At 42.8% G+C, this 24,520-nt stretch overlaps 1 protein-coding gene across 2 annotated transcripts; it reads right to left on the reverse strand.

Annotated features, from left to right (window-relative positions):
- Positions 1-212: 212 nt before the first annotated feature.
- On the reverse strand, positions 213-24,387 carry LOC147917217 (uncharacterized). 2 transcript variants are annotated; one of them, XR_015551931.1, is made up of 5 exons: positions 24,221-24,387; positions 15,491-15,599; positions 3,359-3,553; positions 1,543-1,706; positions 213-841 (listed from the first exon to the last, which is right to left on the reverse strand). XR_015551931.1 is itself a non-coding variant. In XM_087429523.1 (4 exons), the coding sequence occupies exons 1-4, from the start codon at positions 24,328-24,330 to the stop codon at positions 1,647-1,649; spliced, it is 474 nt and encodes a 157-aa protein (XP_087285649.1). In that variant the 5' UTR covers positions 24,331-24,387; the 3' UTR covers positions 213-1,646. The 2 variants fall into 2 exon arrangements, 1 of the variants encoding a protein (XP_087285649.1); XM_087429523.1 differs by having other exon boundaries at positions 213-1,706.
- Positions 24,388-24,520: the final 133 nt, after the last annotated feature.

The raw sequence follows: 24,520 nt of genomic DNA on the forward strand, positions 1-24,520 counted from the left end.
TGTTGTTATTCATGGACATGACATAAACCTTCCCAGGTGAGTTTCCTCACCTTTAAAACAGGAATGAGGGCTGGCCCTGTGGCTTAGTGGTTAAGTGCTCGCGCTCCGCTGCTGGCGGCCCGGGTTCGCATCCCGGGCTAGCACCGACGCACCGCTTCTCCGGCCATGCTGAGGCCGCGTCCCACATACAGCAACTAGAATGGATGTGCAACTACGACATACAACTATCTACTGGGGCTTTGGGGGAAAAATAAATAAATAAAATCTTTAAAACAGGAATGAAAACAGAAATAACCTTGCAGGATCATTGTGTAAGTTAAATTATACAATCCATGTGTCATGATTAATTTTATATATCAACTTGATTGGCCATGATGGTGAGAGATGGAGAGGCACCCAGATATTTCACCAAACATTATTCTGGGTATATCTGTGAGGGTGTTTTTGGATGAGACTAACAATTGAATCAGTAGACTGAATAAAGTATATTGCACTCCCTAATGTGGGTGGCCCTCATCTAATCAGTTGAAGGCCTGATAGAAAAAAGGCTGACCCTTCTAGAACTCCTTCTGCCTGCCCACAAAAACCTGGGACATGGATCTTTTCTGGCCTTCAGACTTGGACTGAAACATCAGCTATTCTCGGTTCTCAAGCCTGCCAGCTTTCAGACTGGAGGTTGTACCATAAGCTCACCTGGTTCTCAGACTTTCAGACTAGGGCTGGAGCAACACATGGTCTCTCCAGGGTCTCCAGCTTGCCAACTGCAGATCTCGGGACTTCTCAGCCTCCATACGCATACGCACACACACTCTTCCTATTGGCTCTGTTTCTCTGGAGAGCCCTAAGTAATACACCATGTAAAGCATTTAGCTCAGTGTCAGACTCATAATAAGCACCTGATGAAAAATTAGCTATTACTATAAATAAGGGACTATAATGGGCACTGGAGGAGGCAACCACCAAGACGACTCAAAATCAAACATTGGCCTTCAGGGAATTCACAGATTAATAGGAAATATAAGGTGAGTAGATTACAAAATGGTATTCACTACTTAAAATCCTCCAGTGGCAGCCTATGAGCTATAGGATAAAATGCCTGACTCCTGAGTATGGAATACAAGCCCCTTCATTATCTAGTCCCTGCAGCACGTTTGCATGCCCTCTCTGTTGATATAGTCTTTTTCCCATCACACACTGAGCTCCCTCCTGCCTCAGTGGGCTTCAGAGACTGCACCCCCAGCCTCAGAAGATGTACTCCTGAAGTACTCCTATTCATCTGTCAAGCTGCATCTCACGTCACCTTAGGTGCTTTTCTCTGCATGTTCCCTGTCACACCTTTCCTTCTCCTTTAAAGCATACTCCACAATATAACACCACTGTTGGTGTGCAGTTCTGTAGAGGTCCCAGCATGAGTCCGAGTCATGTCCCCATCTAGGATGCCAACACATTGAAGAATTCCAGAGGAGCAACCAGAGGAATCAAGAGCCCAGGAGTCTTTGGGGAGAACCTAACCCCAAAGAAGATGAAGTCAGGCAGACCCACCTGGCCCAGGAGCAAAGCCTCAGACCTGGCTAGGAGGGTCCTTATAATCAGTTAACTGGGAATCTAAGAATCCAGTGCTCAAGAGTTGTCATCTTGTTTCCCTTTCAGTAGAAGTAATTACTCCATTTGTGCTTTCTCAGACTGGACTTTCTTCCTTTAATCTCCTGGAACACAAGACAGAATTAATTTGTATGGTCAATTCAGCCCATGCAGGGTTTAAACTTATCTTCTTGAAACCAGTATGCGGCTGATTATCTCAGTAGTTAGGAGCCCACAACATGGATCCAGTCTCCATGAAGACCAAAGAGCTACTACAGCCTGGGGGTATTTAACGCTAATGTGAACAGACTTCAATCTGAAATGGAACCAGGGCATATGAAATGGAGAATCTCATGAATTTACCCTAAGTGGAATGGAATTTAAGAACCAAGAAATTGATTTCCTGTAAATGCCTGATTTACAGAAGACTGAGACTTACCTCCTCACCAATGATCATCCGTTAAGAATCTCTTCCCATCCCCAAGTCAATGAACTTACTGCTTGGACTCTGGCTGGACTTCCCTATCTTTGCACTTTTTTGCCCACAAATACAGCCTGCCCCAAATCCTCAGCGGACTCGCTTGTAGCTTGCTGCAGCATGCATTTCCCCAATTGCAATTCCTTTGCTATTCTCAAATAAACTCAATTTCTGTTCATTTGAGCTTACCTCAGTTTACCTCTTTATTTAGGTTGACAACTAACATGGAGGAGAGGATAGAGTACATGACATGAAAGGAGGTACAGAACATCCTCTCTTCCAGCAAAACAAGAACATGTCTTAGTCTTGCAATGTTGCAGAAGCCTTGCCTGATGCTTTGCTGTCCCCAGCCCCTTCCCAGAGCTTTCCAAGTCCCATTGCTGATGCCATTCATTACCCTGTGAAGGTTCAGACACACTGGAGAGATCTAAGATGCAAATTCTTATCAGAAATAATCTTTAATAATATTCATTATTATTTTTTGATTACATGTCCAATGTAAAACCATTGGAAATTACACAAAAGCTCAAAAATAAAATTATCTCTAATTTAATCACTCAGCAACAGTTAATATCATAGTATATATCCTTTCAGTGTTATACTCATATACATAAACATACACATAGAGAGGTATTATATCAAAATATTGTTGGGCAACTTGCTTTTTTCACTAACTACATAATATGGACATTCTCTTATGTTATTAAACAATCTTCTTCATTATTTTTATGACTTTGAAACCCTCTATTGAATGGAAGTATCATAATACAGCTAACCAATCCTCCTTTTGTAGGATAGCAAGTTATTTCCACTGTTTTTGCTATTTCAAGTAATCTCACAATTAACATTCTTGAGCCATAATCTTTCTGAGCCTCTAGGGACTTCCGTAGGATAAATACTCAGAAGTGGAACTGCTGGATCAAAGGATATGCACATTCTTAAGAATTTTGGAGATTTGCAAATAGTCTTATAGAAGGGTACCTGGGGCAGAGTATATTCTTCCAACAGTGCCTGAGACTGATTCAGAAGAATTTAAGGAGTCCTAAGCTAATAGAGAGGTAACACAGCATCCAGCCAGCCAGCCAGCCAGCCAGCCGGGCATGAAACGGATATTTAGTGACTGCATACTCTACACCTGTGCTGCGAACAGAGTAGTGAATGAGACCGACATAACCCCTGCCCTCCCTGTACTCACCGTCTAGTAGAGAAATCAGACCAGCAATGACAATACTGATCAGTTTAGCCTTATTACTGCTTCCATTCTGACAGTACGTCTCATTTTAAAAACAAGGCCCCTACCTTATTTCTGGGACTAAGCATCCCGTGCTGGAAACTGGGTCTCCTTATTTTCCTACACCAGGGGCCATGTCTTGCTCTCTTGAGTTCTCTTGGAGATGCTACAGGATCTGGAACATCAGCCAATCCTGCCGAGATCATTTCCCTCTGTCTGTGCAGGTTACCCGTGCCAGACTCCAGCAGCATATTACTCCTTTTCTGGAAAAGCAATAAAAATCAGGGCCACTTTGTTCTTCACTTTATTCACTCTGTGCTAGGCCCAATACCAGACACTTAATATAAATTATTTCATTTAATCCAAACAACAATGCTATAAGAGTGATACTGTTGTTATTCCATTTTACAAATGATGAACAAAAGGATCAGAGAGTTTTTAACTTGCCTGCTATCAAACAGCAGAGCTGGGATGCAGATACAAGTCTCTCTTACCTTCATTTTACTGTACTGTTTGCCCAGGTCTCTGTCTACACCGATACAATGCTTTGTCCTGCCTGGCTAGACAGCCTCTGGTCATCCACTGCTAGATCCACCTCCAAAGGCCGGTTACACCCAGTAACAGCTGGGGCCTGGCACTCTCCAAACTCTACTCTGACAAGGTATCAGCCTGCCCGGGGACAAACTCAATGATCTCCACTGCCAGTGGTTCCCAAAGTGTGGACCAGAGATCACCTGCTAGAGCCAAGGGAAGTCGTTGTTTAAATGAATAAACAAAATGTGGGTTGAGCATACAATTAAATATTATTCAGCCATAAAAAGAAGTGAAGTTCTAAGACATGCTACAACATGGATGAACCTCAAAATGTTATGCAAAGTGGAATAAGCCAGATACAAAAGAACAATACTAGATGATTCCATCTAGATGAAATATCCAGAATAGGTAGATCCACAGAGACATAAAGCAGATTAGTGATTACCAAGGGCTGGGATGAATGGGGAATGGGAAGCGACTGCTTAATGGATACAGGGTGTCCTTTGGGGTGATGAAAATGTTTTGGGGGGCCGGCCCCATAGCCTATGGGTTAAGTGTGCTCACTCCGCTGCTGGCGGCCCAGGTTTGGAACTGGCGCGCACCGATGCACTGCTTGTCAGGCCATGCTGTGGTGGCATCCCATATAAAGTGGAGAAAGATGGGCACAGATGTTAGCCCAGGGCCAGTCTTCCTCAGCAAAGAGGAGGATTGGCATGGATGTTAACTCAGGGCTGATCTTCCTCACACACACACAAAAAAAGTTTTGGAACTAGATAGAGGTGATTGTTGCACAATGTTGTGAATGTACTAAATGCCACTGGATTGTTCACTTTAGGATGGTTAATTTTATGTCTTGTGAAGTTCACCTCAATTAAAAAAGGGGGGAAGGGGATAACAACCCACTAGGTCAAAATATCTGGGCCCAGAAATGTCCTTTTATACAATCTCCCAGGGGATTCTAGTGCACATTAAAGGGTGAAGAATGTTCTTAAAAATCTCCCAGTATGGCTCAATAGGACAATCATTCCAAAGAACCAAACGATTAAAAGGTTTTTTCAAGGGTTGATTTTAAGACAACAAATCCTAAAGCAAAAGTGTGGTTATAACCAGCACAAAAAGCCCTAACGCAAGGTGACATCATTGCTCTGCCTGATGTCATTATTTCCAATCAGCAAGGAAATCAGAGGGTTTGCCTGGACCATGTGCACGTGTCCAGCCCAGTCCCCAGGATGGGGAATGAGGACAGAAAGCAGGGGCAAGAAAGGAATGGTGACATACGTGAAGAAGGACAAACACTGGGCTGGAGGGGGAGGGATATTGGCGCATTGATATGACCAGGCAAAGTGATGGCACAGAGCCTGTAGAGCCCTGAATTACAGTTAACGGGGATCAATGGGCTAAAAACCGTTCGTTCAATAAAGCCATTAAGTCACAATGATTCCTTTTGAGGCAGATTAATTCCTTTGTGGCTGTGTCCCCTGTAGCTCCCAAGACTCAATACTCTCCTGGCAAAGGATTTGTGTGGGAGGGCTCCTGATAAAATCTTTGCCACCATCTCCTCCACCCATTTTATCCCTACGGGAGGGGGACTTCTTTGCCTTGGTCATCTTCCATCAGCACATTGTTCTTGCTTTAACCCCTAAGTCCATTGCTTTATGTTGCAAGGGAAAGAACCTAATCTCATCTGCACCTAACAAGGGGCCAGGCCTCTCAATGGTTAGTGCTGCTGTTGGCACCCATCCTAAGGAACATATCAAGTCACTGCCTATTCCCTCGCTCATGAACACAGTAGCCAGACTTACCCTGTGACAGGTACTGTGTTAAGAACATCGTATGCATTTGTCTTATTTAATTTCTGCAACAGCCCTATGAGGTAGACATTATGGGGTCCATTTAGTGGATGAAGAAATTGAGTCTTGAATGGTTTAGTAACTGTTGCAATGTCTCCTGACCCCAAAGCCTGCCTTGTGACCACTATACTATACCGTTTCCATGTGCTTCCCTAACTGAAACCCTCCAATACTCCAGGAAATGACTGAGTCTCACCCCACCCACCACCCACTAGCAGTCAGAGGGGATATCTGAGAGCATCAGACACACAAAGAAGAATGGACTTTCTCCCAACTACAAAGTCAATGTTCTGAAGGACACTGACCAATAGACTTCCATCATCCCCTGATCTCTTATCAGCCAAATCTTTCATTAGCACATAGCCTGGTCAGGAGGGAGGAAGGGAATGCTTCAGGTGAGTGAGTACTAAGGACCGACAACCTGGATTTACTACAAGGGGAACATACATGCAATACATTAAGGTAAATTAAAGCAATGGTTTTGGATTTGAACAACCTAGGTCCTAATTCCCAGCTCCTCTTTTAAGTTGTATATCCTCTGGCAGTTTTGACCTTGCTAAGAATCCACATTCTCTTTGTAAATTGGAGATGTTTATCTTACATGGTGGCTAGGAGAAGTGAATGGGGTATTCCACATAAGAGCATGTAGCACATTCCTAGCACAGAATGAATTCTTAAATGCTAGCTGCCATTATTATTCCCAAGACCAGACCACTGCCATGACAATAAACCACACACAAGCACCTTAGGCCTGCCGGGCCCAGGTTAGAGCCTGCGTTCACATGGACCTGTGCCCACACAAACCTAGGTGTTCTTTTCTGCTAACGAGTGTGTGGTCTAATTACTTAACCTCTCTGAACCTCAGTTTACCTAGCAGCTAAACAGGGCTAACAGTATTGTCTACCTCCTAGGTTTGTGTTCTGGAATATTAAGAAGAGGTTTTAGTGACAGCCTGATTTTATAGATTAGATCACCCATCATAACACCCTCTTGCCCAGAGTTTTAGACTCCACCATTTTTTTCTGTTCCAGTACCGCAAAACTTGTTGATTGGGAATTAATGCAGTGTTTTAAAACTCTGTAGGGCACACAGCCAGAGGGTAGCACGGAAGCCAAGGCTCACAGCTCATGGCACTTGGAGCCACTGGCCACTAGGGGCCGTTGGTAAGCCACAGAAAGCTGGAAGGATGCCTAGGTGTCAGGTTTTAAACACTGCGTTTCTTTTTTAAAGGGCTGTCTGGACAATCAGAAATCCAGCTCAGGGACCCTTGCAAGGAAGGCTGGCTTTATTTTCTCTAAGGGGTCAGCCGCATTTCCCCTACAGTTGGAGGGAAGGGAAGATGGGCTGTAGCCTGCTCCTACCTCGTCAGTGAGCCACAAGGCTGGTGGGGGAGGAAACACCTCAGTGGGAGCATTTGTGAAATCCGGGGAGATGCTCCACCTGCAAGAGCTTCCCCAATGCCCAGTGACTGAAGTCCCTTTAAGTCTTATAACACTGTCAACGTCTAAAGCCCACTGATAAATGCAGATACCCAGGGAAGGGGCCACATGTCAGGCCTCTAGTAGATGCTGTGATGCAGAGAAGGAATCAGAGCACAACAAGGAAGAGCGTGCAAACCTGGAATTCCCAGAGGAGGATTTGAATTCTAGCTTAGCCAGTTATTAGCTGTGAAGCCTTGGCCAGATTACTTAACCTCCCTGAGCTCTGGTTTCCACTGAAACCCCTACCTCATAGGCTTGTTGTGTGAGTTCAGTTAAATGAGATAACGTATACAAAATTTCACACATATAAAAAGACTAAGTAATTTTTATTTGTTGTTATTCTTTTGTCAGGTTAAAGTAAGAGCTGAACTCAAGGCCTGGAGAGCAGACATGCTGGCAGGGGTTAAGGGTTTAGGAAGAGGAACAGGGGTACAAGGAAAGCATAAAAGGCAGGAGGAAGCCAAAGTAGATGTCTGCATCTCACTGAAGTCCAGACACAGCAAGTCAAGAAACCTCGACATGCGTGTTCACATACTCAGACTTCTTTTCTTGTTGTGTGTTTGTAGGGTGTGTAATGTGATGTGTGTGTGAAGTTAGCAGTGTTAAAAATAGAGCTCAACTTTATATCCCAGATGCCAGAGAACTTGTCAAGTCCCCTGGAGGCAGGACACCAAAGGCGAAATAAGACTGGAAAAAATATTAGTTGGCAGAGAGATCAGGAAAAATGAAGAAGACTACAAGGTTACCCAATTCTGGACCTCACCTTGTGAGAAACACAAAGCAAATCAGAGCACATGCACAGGGGAGTGAGTGGCTTGGGAGGGGTACATGAACAGTCCCTGAAGAGGAGTTGAAGAAACGTGGGATGATCTGCTAGAAAAAGAGAAACACAAAGGGAATTGGATCTCTATCTTTGGAGCCCTCGAAGGCTGTGTGGGAAAGACGTGTGGCCCAAGAAGGTAGACTTAGGATCAGTGAGTGTTGGAGAGTCCATGAATCCCAATATTGTATCCTCACAGCGTGTATTGTGTGTGTGTGTGTATACTATACATATTGTGCATCTTTTAGAGGAAAAGAATCCATAACTTTCATCAGATTCTCATGACCACAAAAAAGCTTAAGAATCTCTGATATAAATAATAACAGCTAATATTTATAAAGCAGTTACTAAATACCAAGCACTGGGCCAAGCCTTTTATGTAAGTCACTGAATCCTCACAAGAATCCTCAAGAGGCAGGATAGCTGACTATGACTACAGGCTTTGGAGCCAGCATGCCTCAGTTTATATCCCAATTCTAGCTAGCTACATGACTTTTGGCAACTCACTTTTTCAGTTCCCCAGTCTGTAAAATGGGGATAATAATAACCTCAAAAGATTGTTGTGAGGATTAAGTTAGTTAGCATATGCAAGCTCTTAGTACAGCATATGACAAATAATATACTTTATAACCGTTATCTCTTCAGTGGCGTACTGGTAAATAAATGTCTTAAAATCAGCTCTTGAAGGAAAAAAATAAAGCTCTAATTATAGTATTCAACAATTTCTGGGGTGTAAATACGCCCATCTTGGCCAATTTCAAGCTACAAAGTAAAGTGAACCAGCTCAAAACATTCCAGAAATTTAACAATCATCTTTCATGAGATGATATAAGCCAGCTCCCGCACACTGCCTGATTAAAGCTTTCTCCCTCCCTCTGTCTCTGTCTCTCTCTGTGTCTCTCTCTCATTAATTGCTGATTGGAGATGGCCAACAGATATCTCCCTGGTTCCTTGAAGGAGTGGAGTCTACGTAAAATTGACAGAAGCAAAGTTCATATTCTGTTAGAGGAGATAGGTTAGAGAAAGGGAATTTAAAAGAGGCTGGCAAGAGAATGGAATCCGTTTGGGTCAGGAGTGTTTCTGCAAATGGTGGGCATGGATCTTCCTTGGGGTAAGAGGGAAGTCAGCGGCTCTCATATATGGAGTGCTGATTACATGCAAGGCGACTTCCTTCATTCTTTCATTTAATCCTCACAACAGCCCTTTGAGCCAGGTGGTACCAGGTGGTACTTGCCCCAGGTTCACAGAGGAGGGAAAAGGGGCTCTGAGACATTAAAAATCTGCCCAAAGATGTAAGGCAGGAGGGGCAAGAGCTGAGAGTGGAGCCCAAGTCTGTGTGACTCTAAAGTCTACACTCTTCCCACTTTTCTGTGCTGCTGCTTAAGCAATAGAGAAACATGCAGGGAAAGCCACTTGGGTCAATGTAAGAGTGGAAAGGGGCATCTGTGAAACTCTTTCTGGGTAAATTCTACAGGTGGAGCCTCACCTTTCACAATCTTTCCAGCAGCCTGCTCCAGAAAGCCCCTTCGTAGATGGACCCTTCAAGCTGCTGCATGAAGAGAAGGCTCCCCCAAATCTCTAGGACCTGCCGCTGCTGCCACCATGGGGTTACTCTCCCATGGAGGTTCTCTGGGACTATCGATATCCAATACTCTTACCCACTAGGGTCCTTTCCACAGAGCAAGTTCAATCACCCAACTTGAGGCCATTTAGGGCGACTGCACCCGTGGAGTCATATAGTCATGTGACCTAGGAAGACACGCAAAAATGCTAAGCCTTCCACCATCCCTGATGGGCATTCTCCTTTCATTCCTCTAGAGAAGCCATACAGGGTACACTTAGGAAGACAGTTTCAGGAATTAGATTGCTCAGTTCCAACCACGGCTCTGTCATTTGTTAATGGTGTGACTTGGGCAATTTACATAAAATCTATGTGCTTCAGTTTCCTCATCTGTAAAGGGGAGATGATATAGGGTCCACTTCAAAGCGCTGCTGTGAGGATTCAATCAAATAATATTGAAAAAGGACTTAGAGGGGGCTTAACATGATATTGCAAACATATTATACACTCGATAAATGTTAACTACTACAGGCTATATACCCTCTTTCCGGTGAAATATACATATCAAATTTTACATATATTTTCAGGGGAGTACCTTGACCCCTTGAAGCCCATCCTCAGCCATGCCCACCAGACTAAAATTCTCTGCCTCCCATCGAAGTGTGTCTGTCCTTGATTTGGCTCCCAGGGCCTTGCCTCTTACTGCTCCATTTCCGTTCCGCCCCTCACCCCATTTTCTCCGATTCTTTCTACAGGCAAGGGTTTTTCAGCCTCCCCTTCCTGCCTGCCTCCAATCCCTTAATAACTAACATAGCTCTTCATCCACCGTCAACCCCTGTAACCAGTAAGAATCAAAATAATTAGGTCCATACGTTCAAGTGTACGTTGACAGGGCTAGAGAGAATTGTAATATTGTACAGAGAAGAACCTGAAATATCTTCCCTTCTAACAACCACAATTTCTCCAATTCCAATTACACGCCACTATATTCACTTTTCCCATTTCTGAATGGGAAAATTTACCCCTCAATTCATAATAATACTTTCCATACAGGGCAATCTTGATACTATAGCATCCTGACTGTCACGAGGATAAGTCCAAAATATATACCTTTGGTATATATACCAAAATATACACCAAAGGCAACACTTTATAGGGATCTAGGCTGAAATTCAGTAGATCCCTAGAGATAAGACACTGTCCCTTGAAGTGGACAGCATGTTTAATCAGTAGAAAGATTGTGTATAGGTCATGCAGACCTATACACATTATATGTGACCTTAGGCAAGCCCCTCTGCCTCGCCTACAGTCATCTGTAAAATGGAAATAAGAATGGGAGTGAGGGTGGTGGTGAGTACTAAATAAAGAAGCCTATGTTTATCACCCAGGAGTCATTCATCACCTGAACACCTATGTGTTGAGAACTTGCTACCAAGACTGAGAATGCAACTGTGAGGAAGACATAGTGCCTGCCCTCAAGTTGCTCACAGTGCTTTTGGGGAAATAAACCTCAGCAGCTCTGTGTTAGACGAATACACAGGATGCTCTGGGAACACAGAGAAGGGACACTTAGGAAAATGCTTAGCATAGAGTAGCTACTGAGCAAATGTGAGTTCTCTTCCTCCCTTTGCTGACAGGTAGACCCTCCAGTCACCTAATCAATAATCTTTTTACAGATGATGCCCCAGACAGTGAGTTCTTGGTAATGCCTATCTTCTGAGACACCAGCAGGTGCCATCTCCCATCATCCACCCAAAATACAAGGGGAGAAATCCCCAAAGCTTCATTAGGCAGAGGACAGAGAGCCATTTAGACCAAATGAGTGGAGCCCAACTGTTCACTCCATTCGTTAGAGCACTCACTGTTCTTATCTTGTGTCCAGGAGAGCAATAAGAAAGAAAGCAGCCAGGAAAATTAATCAGGACCCAGAGAATTTTAATAAAATGTTATTAGAAGTCAGAGAAAACTGTGGGAAGAAGAGGAGGTACAGGCTCTGGGGTACCTGTTCCTGTTTTAATTGGATGACTCAGGTCTAGCCAGTCCAAAAAAAATGCCCCACTGATTCCTAAGCTTTGTTTGCAGGGCTCATTTGCCTACAGCAGAATCACATTTCTTAGCTCTTCTCCTTCAGCCCACAACCCACTTTTATCAGGAACCCTTTGCACTCCATTCCAGAGGCCCCAAATTATAGCACATTTGTGGCACTTTCTGTTGCAGACAGAAATCAAAGAACCAGGCTTTTGGTTCCAGCTTCTGCCACTAACCCATGATGAGACCTTGGTCAAAATCTACCCTTCTCACTAGGTCTCATCTGTAAAGTGGCGACATTGGAACAGATCTTTAATTATCTATATTGACTTTCTAGTATTCTTTTGTTCCAGAAAGTGCACACATACCCCATGATTTTCAATAAAAGGATTTTAATAACAGCTGCACCCCTACCTGGCATTAGAAGACAGGATGGTCTTGCTTTGTTCTTTTCTGCTCCCAGTGAAAATTCAAACCTGAATAAGAGTTGGCGTCCTTGTCAGCTATCGGTTATAAACCAGCTTTCTCTTTGGATCTTCCTGCTCATCCTTCCACCGGGCTCAGTGATATCCACACCCCAGCCTTCCCTTACCTGTATTGCTGGGCCAGTTCCTAACATTGGTGTAGTGCATTGTTATTAAAAAGGCTTCCTCGTCCCTTATCTTACTTGACCTTCTCAAAACGTCTGTGAGGTAGGTAGAATGGACATTATTATCCCCATTTTATTATAAGGAAACTAAAGCTGAGAAAACTTAATTGAATTGCTCAATTCAATTGAATATGCATCAATAAAGTGATAGTCTAGACTCAGACTCCAATCTTTCAGCCACTATTCTTTCTGCCATATTAAAATCCTCTGCTTAGACAACACCAAGGACATTGCAAAAGTAACATTCTAACAATCTAAGATGATGAAAGGGTGATACTAATTTAAAATTTACTAATGAATACAGACCAAAAAAATAATTGAGTAATGGATAAAAGTATAGGAGGGCCAAAGGCCAGATAGTAAGGAAGGGAAACAAGGGGTAATTTTTCTTTGGCTTCACCAAAGAAAATGACACCAACTCTAATGGAAGTGGATCAGCTCCTTGGCAATAGGAAAAAATACTGCAAACACAGCTTTGAGATTAAATTTTTTAGAAAGAGCAACGTAAGGATTTTTTTCCTCTTCTTTTAGTTTTCTATTTGCTCTTTTATTAATATTCTATATCTCACAGTTACAAAAAAAGCCTTCTACCACATAGTGAAAATAAATTGGTAACATCAGCACTTTTTCTTCACAGCTGGGTCCCAGGTTGGTAATGTTTTTCTCCCATAAAACCATAATCTCATAAAATTTAAGGTTATTAAGTTGCAGGTGAATAATTCATGAGGCAATTATGAAACATTTATGATGGAATATTATGAGCTTCCAAATAAAGGAAAACATTTGGGGTCGCCAAATTGACAAACTTTGGTAGTTGTGCTTAGATCTCCCTTGAGGGAACTATGTGGGCATTCTCTGCTGCCTTGGATATTCAGAGATGGGCTAAAGTCCCTGCAAGAGGTGTCTAGAACATCTACCAACAATTCAACCAGCTGGTGTCACAATCCACTGCAAGAGACATAAGTACTGCCTGAGGTCAATAGTAATGGTGAGACGAACAAAGCTCTGTATAGGGCATACTCTGCCAGGCTCTGTGAAAATCACTTCACATGTATTATATCTCTAATCCTCATAATGGTCCTGTGAAATCAATATTATCCTCCTCAGCCCCGTTATTTAGACCAGCAAACTGAGACTCAACAAGTTTAATAACTTGCCAAAGATCACATATCCAGCAAGAGGCAGAGCAGGGATTCCAACCCAGGCAGTCTAAGCCTTGAGTCTCCACCCTTAACTACCATGAGGTACCGCCAGGCAAGACAAAGGCTAGAGAATGAGGAATTGTAGCCTCATTAACATATCATTTACACATAGTGTGTCTTGTTCTTCAAAGCACTTTCATATGCATTATTCCATCCCCACAAGGCTTCTGTAACATTATTGTTGGCCAGATGTCATTATCTCCATTCTGCAGATGAGTAAACGAGGTCCAGAAAGGTTAAATGACCTGGTCAAGGTCACATAGCAAGTTAGTAGAGGAACTGCAACCAGAACGTCAAGGTTTAATCATAGTGATGTATCCACTATAAAATAACAGAATTGGAAGAGTTTCTTTGCTAAACCCTTTATCCAACACAGCATCTCTGAAGGCAGACAACCAGCCTCTACTTGAGCACCCCGGCCCCAGTGATAAGGAGCTCCTTGCTTAATGCAAAAACCCCTTCCACTGTTGTAAAATTCTGACCGTTTTTCCTTATCCTAAACCAGTGTTTGCCTCCTCACAACTGACCATTGTTTAATCTGGAAGGACAGAATTCTTCTCTCTTCTTCTCTCAGCAGTCACATGCCCCCTCCTCATCATGGGTTCTTCACCCATCACTTCACTCATCATCGCCCCACCGCTGGGATCTTCAATGATTCTTTATAGAACATGTGTTTTTAACCTATCTCCTTTCTTATCTCTCTTCCCAGAAGTATCCTACTATGTTAATACCCCCTTCCAAACAAAGCTGAATCCCATCTCCAGGGACATCTGTTTGGAGTTAGGCACCCCTCCCTCCTGCAAGGAGCTGTAACCATCCATCCCTTTTATTGATATAAGTGAATTTGGATGAGACCCCATTAACTATTGTCATAATGCATTTATATGAACTTGCTACCCACCCCCAAAACTTGTTCAGTTCAACTGCTTTCAAACTAAGTTGCCTTCATCACATCTCCCCTCTGTGCACCTTCCCTTCATCTCCTGCAGCATATGGTAACTTCAAAACATCTTTCGGTGCAGGCAGAAATAGCATTCCCAAAGCCATCCCATTTATCTGCATTTTCTCTGCCATGCTGAGCAGTGAGCATGGCCTAAGCCGCTAAGGATGCCCAAAGTGGTCCAAGGAAATGGAAAAAAAAGTGCCTTCTGGGGAACAGGATGAACCATCCTCTCTGTTGTAAGTTAACTCTCTTCTATTAGATTCTCAAAATGATTCAGCTGTGTTTCAGGAACCAGTATCTGATCCTTGCCTTCCTGCTATAGTGGTAATCCATCTACTCCTCAGAATTGAGAGAGATATTAAAGACATCCTATCCAAAATCCCTATCTTATACGAAGCTGATGCCCAAAGAAGAGAAAGGACCTGCCCAGTCAGTGTTAAATGTGTGACTCAGTCCGAGGCCTCATGACTCCAAGCCCCTCTCTGCTACATTTGAATCTTAGAGATCATTTGGTCCAACACTTCATTTATAGTTGAGCAAACTAGGGTACAACGAGAGGAGGTCATCCAGCTCAGGGGTGCTCAGAACAAGGACCAAACCCAGATTTTATTACCAATGTTTTTCACTGAAGTAAAATGGAAATGTTATCTCCTGCATTTCTGTGCTGAGGGCATCCAGCTCGTATCACAGACAATAACACCCATATCATTTGACTTCTTTCCGTACCACAAGTATTTCGCAGTGAGAGCCGGTCTCATCTTGACTGTTACCTTATTGCTCCATATTCCCCAATAAAAACAGACATGCTTGCTTCTCCAGGTCACCCTGAGGTCCTCATTAAACAAGGATATCCAGGAGGAAAATTTCAACCGGAGGTGGAAATGACAGGGAAATCCAAATGCACCTACGTCAGCGACTCCCGCCTGTCCATCAATAGTGTTGGCCTAAGAATTCACTCAAGAGGAAGTTCCATATGGAAGGCCCCAAGACGAGAACTCTACAAACAATTCTATCACGAAAGCTGCTGTAACATCACTCAACTGTCAATGTTCTGCAAAAAACACTCTGCTGCCAAAATTCTTCAAGCAAAATTCTATTATCCATTCTCTTCAGACAGTACATTGTTACCAACCTTCTGTCGTGGATACTCATTTTTCTGCCTGTTTTCTGCTTGGATGTGAGGCCAGTCGGTATCTCCAGGCAGAATTGCATCACTGTGCTTAGGAGTTAGCCACAGGATGCTGTGGAATAAGCAAAGAAGGATGAACAGGTGTCAGTGGGGGAGACTCCACACAGGAGGGGCTTAGGGTGGTAATCTACCCAGGCGCTTGTCTTAAACTACATTCATCTTACCTAGATTGTGCATGACTAATATTTTTTTAAAAGCAAAGTTTTTTAAAAAATGCTGCTCTCTTTCACATTTTTAAGGTTGAGGTAATATCTTTAATTATTCACATAAAAATATTATTACTTTCATTTGGCATGACTTGAGTGGGGGCTGATGGAGTGACAAGAGAAGTAAGCCACCTCCATCTCCCTCATGGCCACTGTCAGGGACTGACCACTAAGGCAAAGACAAGGAGACAAAAAATAAAGCCAGGTGGCCAGCCAGTCCTCGGACTTCCCTTGATGGTTCCCAGCCCTATACCTTTCAGCCAGCCTCCTGCACCACCTGGAGGCACTGCAGTTCCCCACACACAGACAACAGGAGGTGACACGTGGATTCCAAGACGGTGAGCTTGTCTCAAGAGCTTTGGCAATAAAGCTTGGGTTAAAAAAAACCACCTGCAGCCTGAGGTTTGATAACCAGGCAGCACCTCTGAAGAAGGATTAAGAGGACTCTACCACGGGAATAGCAGAATCTTTTTTTTTTTTTTTTTTTTTTGAGGACGATCAGCCCTGAGCTAACATCCGTGCTAATCCTCCTCTTTTTGCTGAGGAAGACCGGCTCTGAGCTGACATCTATTGCCAATCCTCCACCTTTTTTTTCCCCCAAAGCCCCAGTAGATAGTTGTATGTCATAGTTGCACATCCTTCTAGTTGCTGTATGTGGGACACCGCCTCAGCACGGCAGGACAAGCGGTGCATCAGTGCGTGCCCGGGATCTGAACCCGGGCCGCCAGTAGTGGAGCGTGCGCACTTAACCGCTAAGCCACGGGGCCGGCCCAGCAGAATCTTAATTGAAATCCAAGTTGCTATGTTTGCATGCCTAGAGAGAACCTGGGGACTTCAAGGTTTGCAAATGGTGAGCTGCCATCACTCTAAGAATCCAGCTCATCTAAACAGTCCTGAGCACAGGGATATTGCCAGCACACCTTCTTCTCTAACTGTCCTCCCCCCATAGCTAACTGGGGGTCTGAATAGTGGAATCTCACGGTAGGACAGAAGTTACTGCACATCTCCCTCATTTCCTTCTGATTTTCAATTACATTGGTATAATGTACTTAAAATCTGTCTTTTATTTGGAAAGATAAACACGGCAGTTTGGTTATTTCATTGTTATGTCAATTTGCAAAGAAAATTCTATTTAAACTCAGTGACTGGCCCACGACCACCATCCCAGCCAGTGGCAAGCTGCTGTCTAAAGGGACAAGAGAGGCGCCAGCTGAGTCTCTTGGGTGGATGTTGCAGCTGGCAGGAAACCTCCCCTCATCCCCCCAACTGTCCCCTCAGATGCTCCAGGGGTCTTCTCAGTGTCTAAATCCTAGACTTAGAAAAAAAGATTGATTTTTTTTCTTGTTTATTTTCAGCTAGTTTGCATATAGTTAATATTAATTAGATATCTGTGACATGTTTGGCACTATGATAAGTGTTTTTTACACACTAACTCATTTGATCCTCATGGCCATCCTTTGAAAAGGCTATTATCCTCCATCTGATAGATGAGAAAACGGAAAAAAGAAATTAAATGACGTGAACAAATTCTCACATTTTGTAGTCCCAGTGGAGTCCCAGGGTTGTCTCCCCACAGCTGACATGTTTAACCACGATTGTAAACTGACATTTACTCCATTCACCTGGCCCACCTGTAACCTACCAGGAACACAGTAGACACTCAGTAAATGTTTGCTAAAGAAATGAATGATTGAATGGCCTCAAAGTTAATCCTAATGTTGGCCATAGTTGGACTCTTATCATAGGACTGATTAAGCCCTAAACCAGATCATATACTTCACCCAAATCTCCACTTTAGATTGACCCTCCAAGTCAGCTTATTATACACTGACCACCTGATTCCAGTTACAGGCTGACTCTTCACCATCCTATGTGCATCTGTGACCCCATGAAGCTGAAAACTCTTCTTTCAGCTGCTCAAAATCAAGCTTGTTCCTCCCACAGGGCCTTTGCATATGCTGTGCCTTCTGCCTGAACCATATCCCTGCCCCTGTTCACATAAGTATCAGTTTGGCCATCATTTCCAGTGGATGCTTCCCTGAACCTCTGGTCTCCGTCAGGTTTCTTTAGTAAACACTCTTACAGAGCCACATCTCTTCTCTATCACAGCCCTTACCTCTATCTATGATCATCCAGCCATTTTTGTGCTAGTTTGTTTAACGCCTGTCTCCCCTACCAGACCATATGTTCCAGGAGGGCAAGGACTGTGTCTCTTTCAGGAAAACAATGAACCCCAGTGTCCAGAGCAGCACCTGGCTCATGTCAATAAACACTTGTCAATGAATGTCTAGACCATATCCTAATCACAGCCACGGGCCTTTAACCCTGGCCATCAACTGGAAACTCATATGGCTCAATGTTATCAAATAAGCATGTTGGTACAATTGAGTGAAGGGTAAGAAATTATGAAAGAAATAATTCAAGGTGTAGGTCCTACTGATATTGAATTATCTTTCTAAGTGAAAGACAACTTAATAATAAGTTGTTGTCAAGTTATTATTAAGTTAAAAAATCTAGAACTTCAACTCATGTATTGATAAAAGAGATGTTTTCATTGGTTTAGCATATTTCTCACCCGTTAAATTTCTTTCCCACTCTTCTCATGCATTATCAAAAGGACTTATGGTGAGTAAAGATGTGATTACTTTACTACCTGTTTAAAGGAAATTCCATTATATCAATTATGTCAAATTCTAAGGGATTAGAATTATATTATATCAAATTCTAAGGGATAGTTCATACTATTTTATTCACCAAAATTTTGTTGTGGAAGATATGTATTTGGTATCATTAAGCCATTCACTAGGGCTGGAAATAGATGCACTATACAGAAATTTTCATTACAACATAATCTTTTGAAATAAGATTTAATATGTAAATCATTCTGGGAGAAGATAAGCTCGGAGAAATGACTGTGCAGTGTTTATACTTGCATTGCTGAATTAATTGCTTGATTTATCAAGTACTTGCTGGATGTCTGCTCTGTGCCTAGCACTAGGCTATGTTATTGAAAAGCAATCCCTTTGTCAGCAAAGCACTTTGGTTTGGTTATGCGACGCTGTATAAGGCAAGGAAACGAGAGCCCAAAGAAGTTTAGTTGCTTGCTCAAAAGTCACACGTGCAGGGCTAATGCCAGAACTAGAAGGCTGTTTTCCCAGCAGGCCCTCTCCAGTTGACAGAGAGGCCTCAGGAGATTTAGGGTGGAGTGAGGGTGAGTCTACAGCTGGGATTGGGCTTTAGGCCATAGCTTGAATCAGGGATCACTCTGTAGGAGCTTGTGAGAACAGGAACACTCTCTGGTTTATAAGGAAATCAAGCTATTAGGTCTTACTTTACTTATTACAGGATAAAATAGAACACCAGGGAACAGGGTTGCCATTGGTTCAGCAAAGAGAAGCAGTCTGATACGGTAGAAGCAGTACCAATTAGGAGTCGGGAAATTGGAGTTCCTATTATGTCTGACTTGCTTGGGTCTCTACTACCTCTCCGAGACAGTACCTCTGAGGGCCACAGTGTCCCCAACTGTAAAACCAATCAGTTAGACTGCAGCAGTGATTCTCAGCCTTGGTTGTATGTTGGAATCACCTGGGGAGATTTGAGAAAACACTGATGGCCTGGTCCCAACCCCAGAGATTGTGACAACATTTGTGTGGAGTAGGCTGTCCAGCACCGGGAGTTTTAAAATCTCCCCAAATGATTCTAATGTGCAGCAGCCAAGTTTGGAAAAGACTGGCCTAGGAAGTCTCTATGGCTTCTTTCAGCCCCAGTATGCCATAATTTTACAATGTAAGACAGTAGTTCTCAAACTTAAACGTGCATAAAAATCACCTGGGAAGCCCATTTAAAAAACACGTTTCTGGGGGGCCAGCCTAGTGGCATAGTGGTTAAGTTCACGTGCTCCACTTTGGCGGCCCGGGGTTTGCGGGTTCGAATCCCAGAGGCATGGACTGAGGCACCACTTGTCAAGCCGTGCTGTGGCAGCAGCCCACATAAAAAAATAGAGGAAGATGGGCAGAGATGTTAGCTCAGGGCCAATCTTCCTCAGCAAAAGGAAGAAGATTGGTGACAGATGTTAGCTCAGGACCAATCTTCCTCACACACACCAAAAAATACATTTCTGGGGGGGCCATCTGTAGAGATTCCAATTCAGTAGGTTTGAGATGGGCCCAGGAATCTGCATTTTGCAGTACCCCAGGTCCTAGGAGTGCACTGTGAGACACACTAATCTAAGGATTAGTTGACAGTCAGGACTCCAGTTCTCATCATCATCATAATCATCAAACAGGCTTTCAGATCCAAAGCTCACAGCTAGGAGGTAGGGTTGTAAGGCAGAGCTGTCCAACCACCAGAATCAGGCTCATTACTTGGCCTATCGTGGGGCTGACAGATGGCAGAGGGAGGGCCCCTTGGTTTTCAGGAGAAATAACTTGGTGCTGCAGTATGCTGCTGCAGAGGGAGAGACAGGTCGAAGATTGATAGTCCACAATGCTGCTGAAACTCACCATCAACTGAGCATCTTGTGACATCAGCAGCAATGCCACTGGCCATTATCAAATCACCCAGGGTGCCCCAGATTGATTTCCAGCTGTAGAAATGACGCCTACCGTCTCTAGGTGCATAGGCAGGAAGGGAGCCTCAAACCTGACTGTAATTTAGCATTCATTTGCATTTTTAAATTAGTTAGGCTGTGGACTGTTGCAAAGCAATGACAGAGAATTTTTATAATAATTAGCCTTGTGGAACGGGGGAAGGGAGGCAGGGAATGGCTGACTCACAATTTCACTGGAAGGAAAAACACAATTCAGCATCTCAGGTCACCAGATCTGATTATGATTTCCTGGCCCCCATTGACCCTGTGGACCGTGGCATCTTCTCCAAAATCTTCACTGAACATTCTGGTCTGTATCTGTCCTCTTTTTCTCGGGCTAATGCCACCCTCCTCCCTTCTCTGCCCTATGCAGCCCAACTAGCATTTCCTTATGTTGGCTGAATGCCACCACATTCCCTTTTGTTCATTCTCTTTGTGGCTGAATTAAGCTCCGCTCTGTACAAATACTCACTCAGTATGTGTCAACAGCATGATGTGTCTGCTAAAAATAACTGACATTGATAGAGCTCTTCACAGTTTGCAAACAACATCTCCATCCATTATCTCAAATGAGTGTCCCGCCATTCTCTAGGGGGTAACCAGGGTAGCAGTCCCACATTTTACAGGTAGGAAAACTGAGGCTTGGGGAGATCAAGTGACTTGCCCAGCATCACACAACTAGTAAATGGCTTTGCCAAGACTGGAATGGAATCTTTGGACTCCAAAATCTATACCGAGTTGCTTCAATCTCAGGGTGCATTAGAAGGGGTATAGAGCTCACAATAAAGAAGGGTAGAGTTCTACTGCTCTCTGCACAGTTCAAATCACTCAAACAAAGCTATGTTGCCCCCAACCCTGAGCACCACACTTGCAGAGGAGTTTTGAGAAGGAAATTGCTAACTGGAAGAACAAAGGAGATTTTTAAACCTTGTCATGCAAGGAATGACAGAAACTAGGTATGCTGAATCTGGAGAACACACAGAAGGCTGATAAAAGCTATCTTCAAGTAATTGAAGGGGATTCATGGGAAAGAGAAGGCACACTTGTTCTCTGTGGCCACAAAGGAATTATTAGGAGGCAAATTTCAAGTTGATATGAGCAAACCATGACTGCACAGTGGTTAAAGCTCTGGAATCAAACTGTCTATGTTCAAAACCCAGATCTACTACTTCCAACTACGTGATTTGGTCAAATTTGTAATTTCTAATCCCCAGACTACTTGTTTGTACAAAAGAAATATTGATGGCTACCTTATAGGATTGTTGGTACCACCAAATAAACCACAATGATGCAAACAAAGCATCAATGCTTAATCAATATTCAATACCTAATGGTTATGATTATATCTTTGTTCTGTATACCAATAAAAGAGTTTCGCACTTGCTTAACTCAGAAAATCAAGTAAGTAGATTTTGGGCCTCCATATATAGTTGAAGAATAGTTCCAAAAGAGAGTAAGGGAAGAAGAAGCAATAAATAGTTCTGCCCTGACATAAGGAACCCTTGCAAACAGTTAGCAGCCCATTAATTCCTTTCAGTAAGGTGGTTTCTGGAGATGAAATCAATGAAATAAGTCATGTTAGTCTGAGTGACACATGTCCCAAGCTGGAGAGAAATTGACTGCACACTATGACTACTTTTATACAACATTGTATTGGGCCTAGCTACTGTAATAAAACAAGGAGAGAAAAGGAATGAGAATAGAAAAAATATATGTAAAAATTACAAAAAACTCTACAGATAAACTATTTGAATTAATAAGTAAATTAAGCAAAGTCACTAGATACAAGGTCAATCTACAAAAATTAGCTGTATTTTCATTTATTAGTAACATTGGAACTTAGAAAAATAAAACTTAAAAGAGTATATCATTTATAGTATCTTCAAAAAACACCAAATTCCCAGGAATAAATGTTACAAAAGATGTATAAACCTCTACACTAAAAACTACAAAGCATTGAGAAAAACAAAAGAAGACCTTAATAAATGAAGAAATATGTTCATGGATTAGACATGTTGGCATGTTGTAATATGTCAATTCTCCCCAAATTGACGTACAAATTCTACGTAACGCTATTCAAAATCTCATCAGATTTTTTAATACCAATTGACTGGCTAATTTTAAAATTTATATGGGAATTTAAAGTGCCAAAACTAGCAAAGAAAATCTTGAAGAAGAACAAAGCTGCAGATATACACTACCATATTTTAAGTCTATCATAAAGATATACATATATTTATAATACATATATATTTAAAGGTCTATTATAAAGCTATATATATACACATACATATACACACATATACATGCATATATAGTATAATTTTGTTTTTCTTTTATTTTTTGTTTCATAGTTTTCAGTGTAAAGGCTTATGCATATTTTGTTACATTTATTCCTAGAAATTGGATGGGTTTTGATGCCGTCATAAATAATATACTCTTTTAATATATACACAGTGATTTCCATTCACAGTATTTATGCAAGAAAATAGCAAACTAATAGGTGACAATGATGACACTGCAGTTTACTGAGTAGAGAATCTTTTTAATTAAAAAATAAAAGGTAGAGGCTGGCCCAGTGGTGCAGCGGTTAAGTTCGTGCATTCCGCTTCGGCAGCCAAGGGTTCACCAGTTCGGATCCCAAGCGCGAACCTACTCACCGCTCATCAAGCCTCCCTTAGGCCTCGTCCCACATAGAAGAACTAGAAGGACCTACAACTAAGATATACAGCTATGTCCTGGGGCTTTGGGGAAACAAAAGAAAAAGAGGAAGATTGGCAAGAGATGTTAGCTAAGGACCAATCTTCCTCAAAGAAATAAAAATAAATAAAAGGTAGATGAATTGGATATTCACATGGGGAACAAGTAAATCTTGATCCCTACCTATATATGCCATACACACACACAAACACACACACAACCATTTCCAGATAGATTTCAGATGTAAAGGCAGGAAAAAAGAAACAATAAAGCTTATAGAAGAAAACTTATACGAACATCTTTATAACTTTGAAGATGGCAAAAATTTCTTAAACAAGATTCATAAAGTACTAACCAGGTAGGAAAAACAATAAATTGGAGTATATTAAGTTTAGAAATCTCTGTTTATCAAACAAAAACCATAAGTGAAAAGGCAATCCATAGAGTAAGAGATGGTATTCACAAGACACATATCTGACAAAAGACTCACACCCAGAATATATAAAGAACTTCTACAAATAAATAAGAACAGAGAGATAATACAATAGGAAAAAAGGCAAAAGACTTAAACAAGTACATTACAAAAGAGGATATCTGAATGGCCACTAAATTTAATAAATGGTGCTCTCTCTCAGTCATTAACGAAATGCAAATTTAAATTACAATGAGGGGGGCGGAGTCAAGATGGCGGCGTAGGCAGACTCTGAACTCACCTCCTCCCGTGGACACAGCCAATTTACAACTACTCGTGGAAAAATTACCCCTGAGACAGAACTGAAAACTGGATAAGAGGAACTCCTGCAACAACGGACAATCCTAACTGGGGTAGAAGAGGCAGAGACCCCCTTCCGGAGAGGAAAAACGCCGCCTTCACAAGCCGTCAGCTTCACGGCCGCCGGGAGCAGCTCACAGGTACGCAGCCTCCCTGGAGACACGGGGTCCTAGCCGGGGAGCGCCCCTGCTGTGGGCATTTTGTGGACCCAGCACAATCGACACCAGTGGCATAATATCTGACTTCGCCTGCTACTAAAACATTGGGGAGCACCCCCAGAAAACCCGGTTCACAAAGAAACTAAAACTGGCTCTTAAAGGGCCCGTGCACAAACTCACCCGTTCCAGAAAGCATCCTAAAATCACCAGAAAGAAAGGTGCACAGTGCTTTGGTGACAATAGACTCACCTAATAGGCCCTGAGTGCATCTCAGTGAGGGGAGAGACCTCTCCAGGGACTGGGACATTGGCGGCAGCCATTGTTGTGGCCCGGTGTGGGCGTGCTGACACAGACGCCATTGGAGTTCTCCCTGAGGCCTGCTAGCCCAGGGTCTGCTCCACCCGCTAGAGCACCAATTTAATCTAGCTCAGCCAGGGCAGGCAGCCCACCCTAGAGACTGGCCCCACCCAACAACAAGCCCTCAGGCAACGTGTGGGCCTGCATAGATTGGTGACTGGATTCTCTGCAGCCTGGCAACTGAGCCGACTT

The sequence above is a fragment of the Ceratotherium simum genome, chromosome 4 (assembly GCF_057802395.1).
Source record: "Ceratotherium simum simum isolate JZ-2026a chromosome 4, ASM5780239v1, whole genome shotgun sequence".
Taxonomy (NCBI): Eukaryota; Metazoa; Chordata; class Mammalia; order Perissodactyla; family Rhinocerotidae; genus Ceratotherium; species Ceratotherium simum.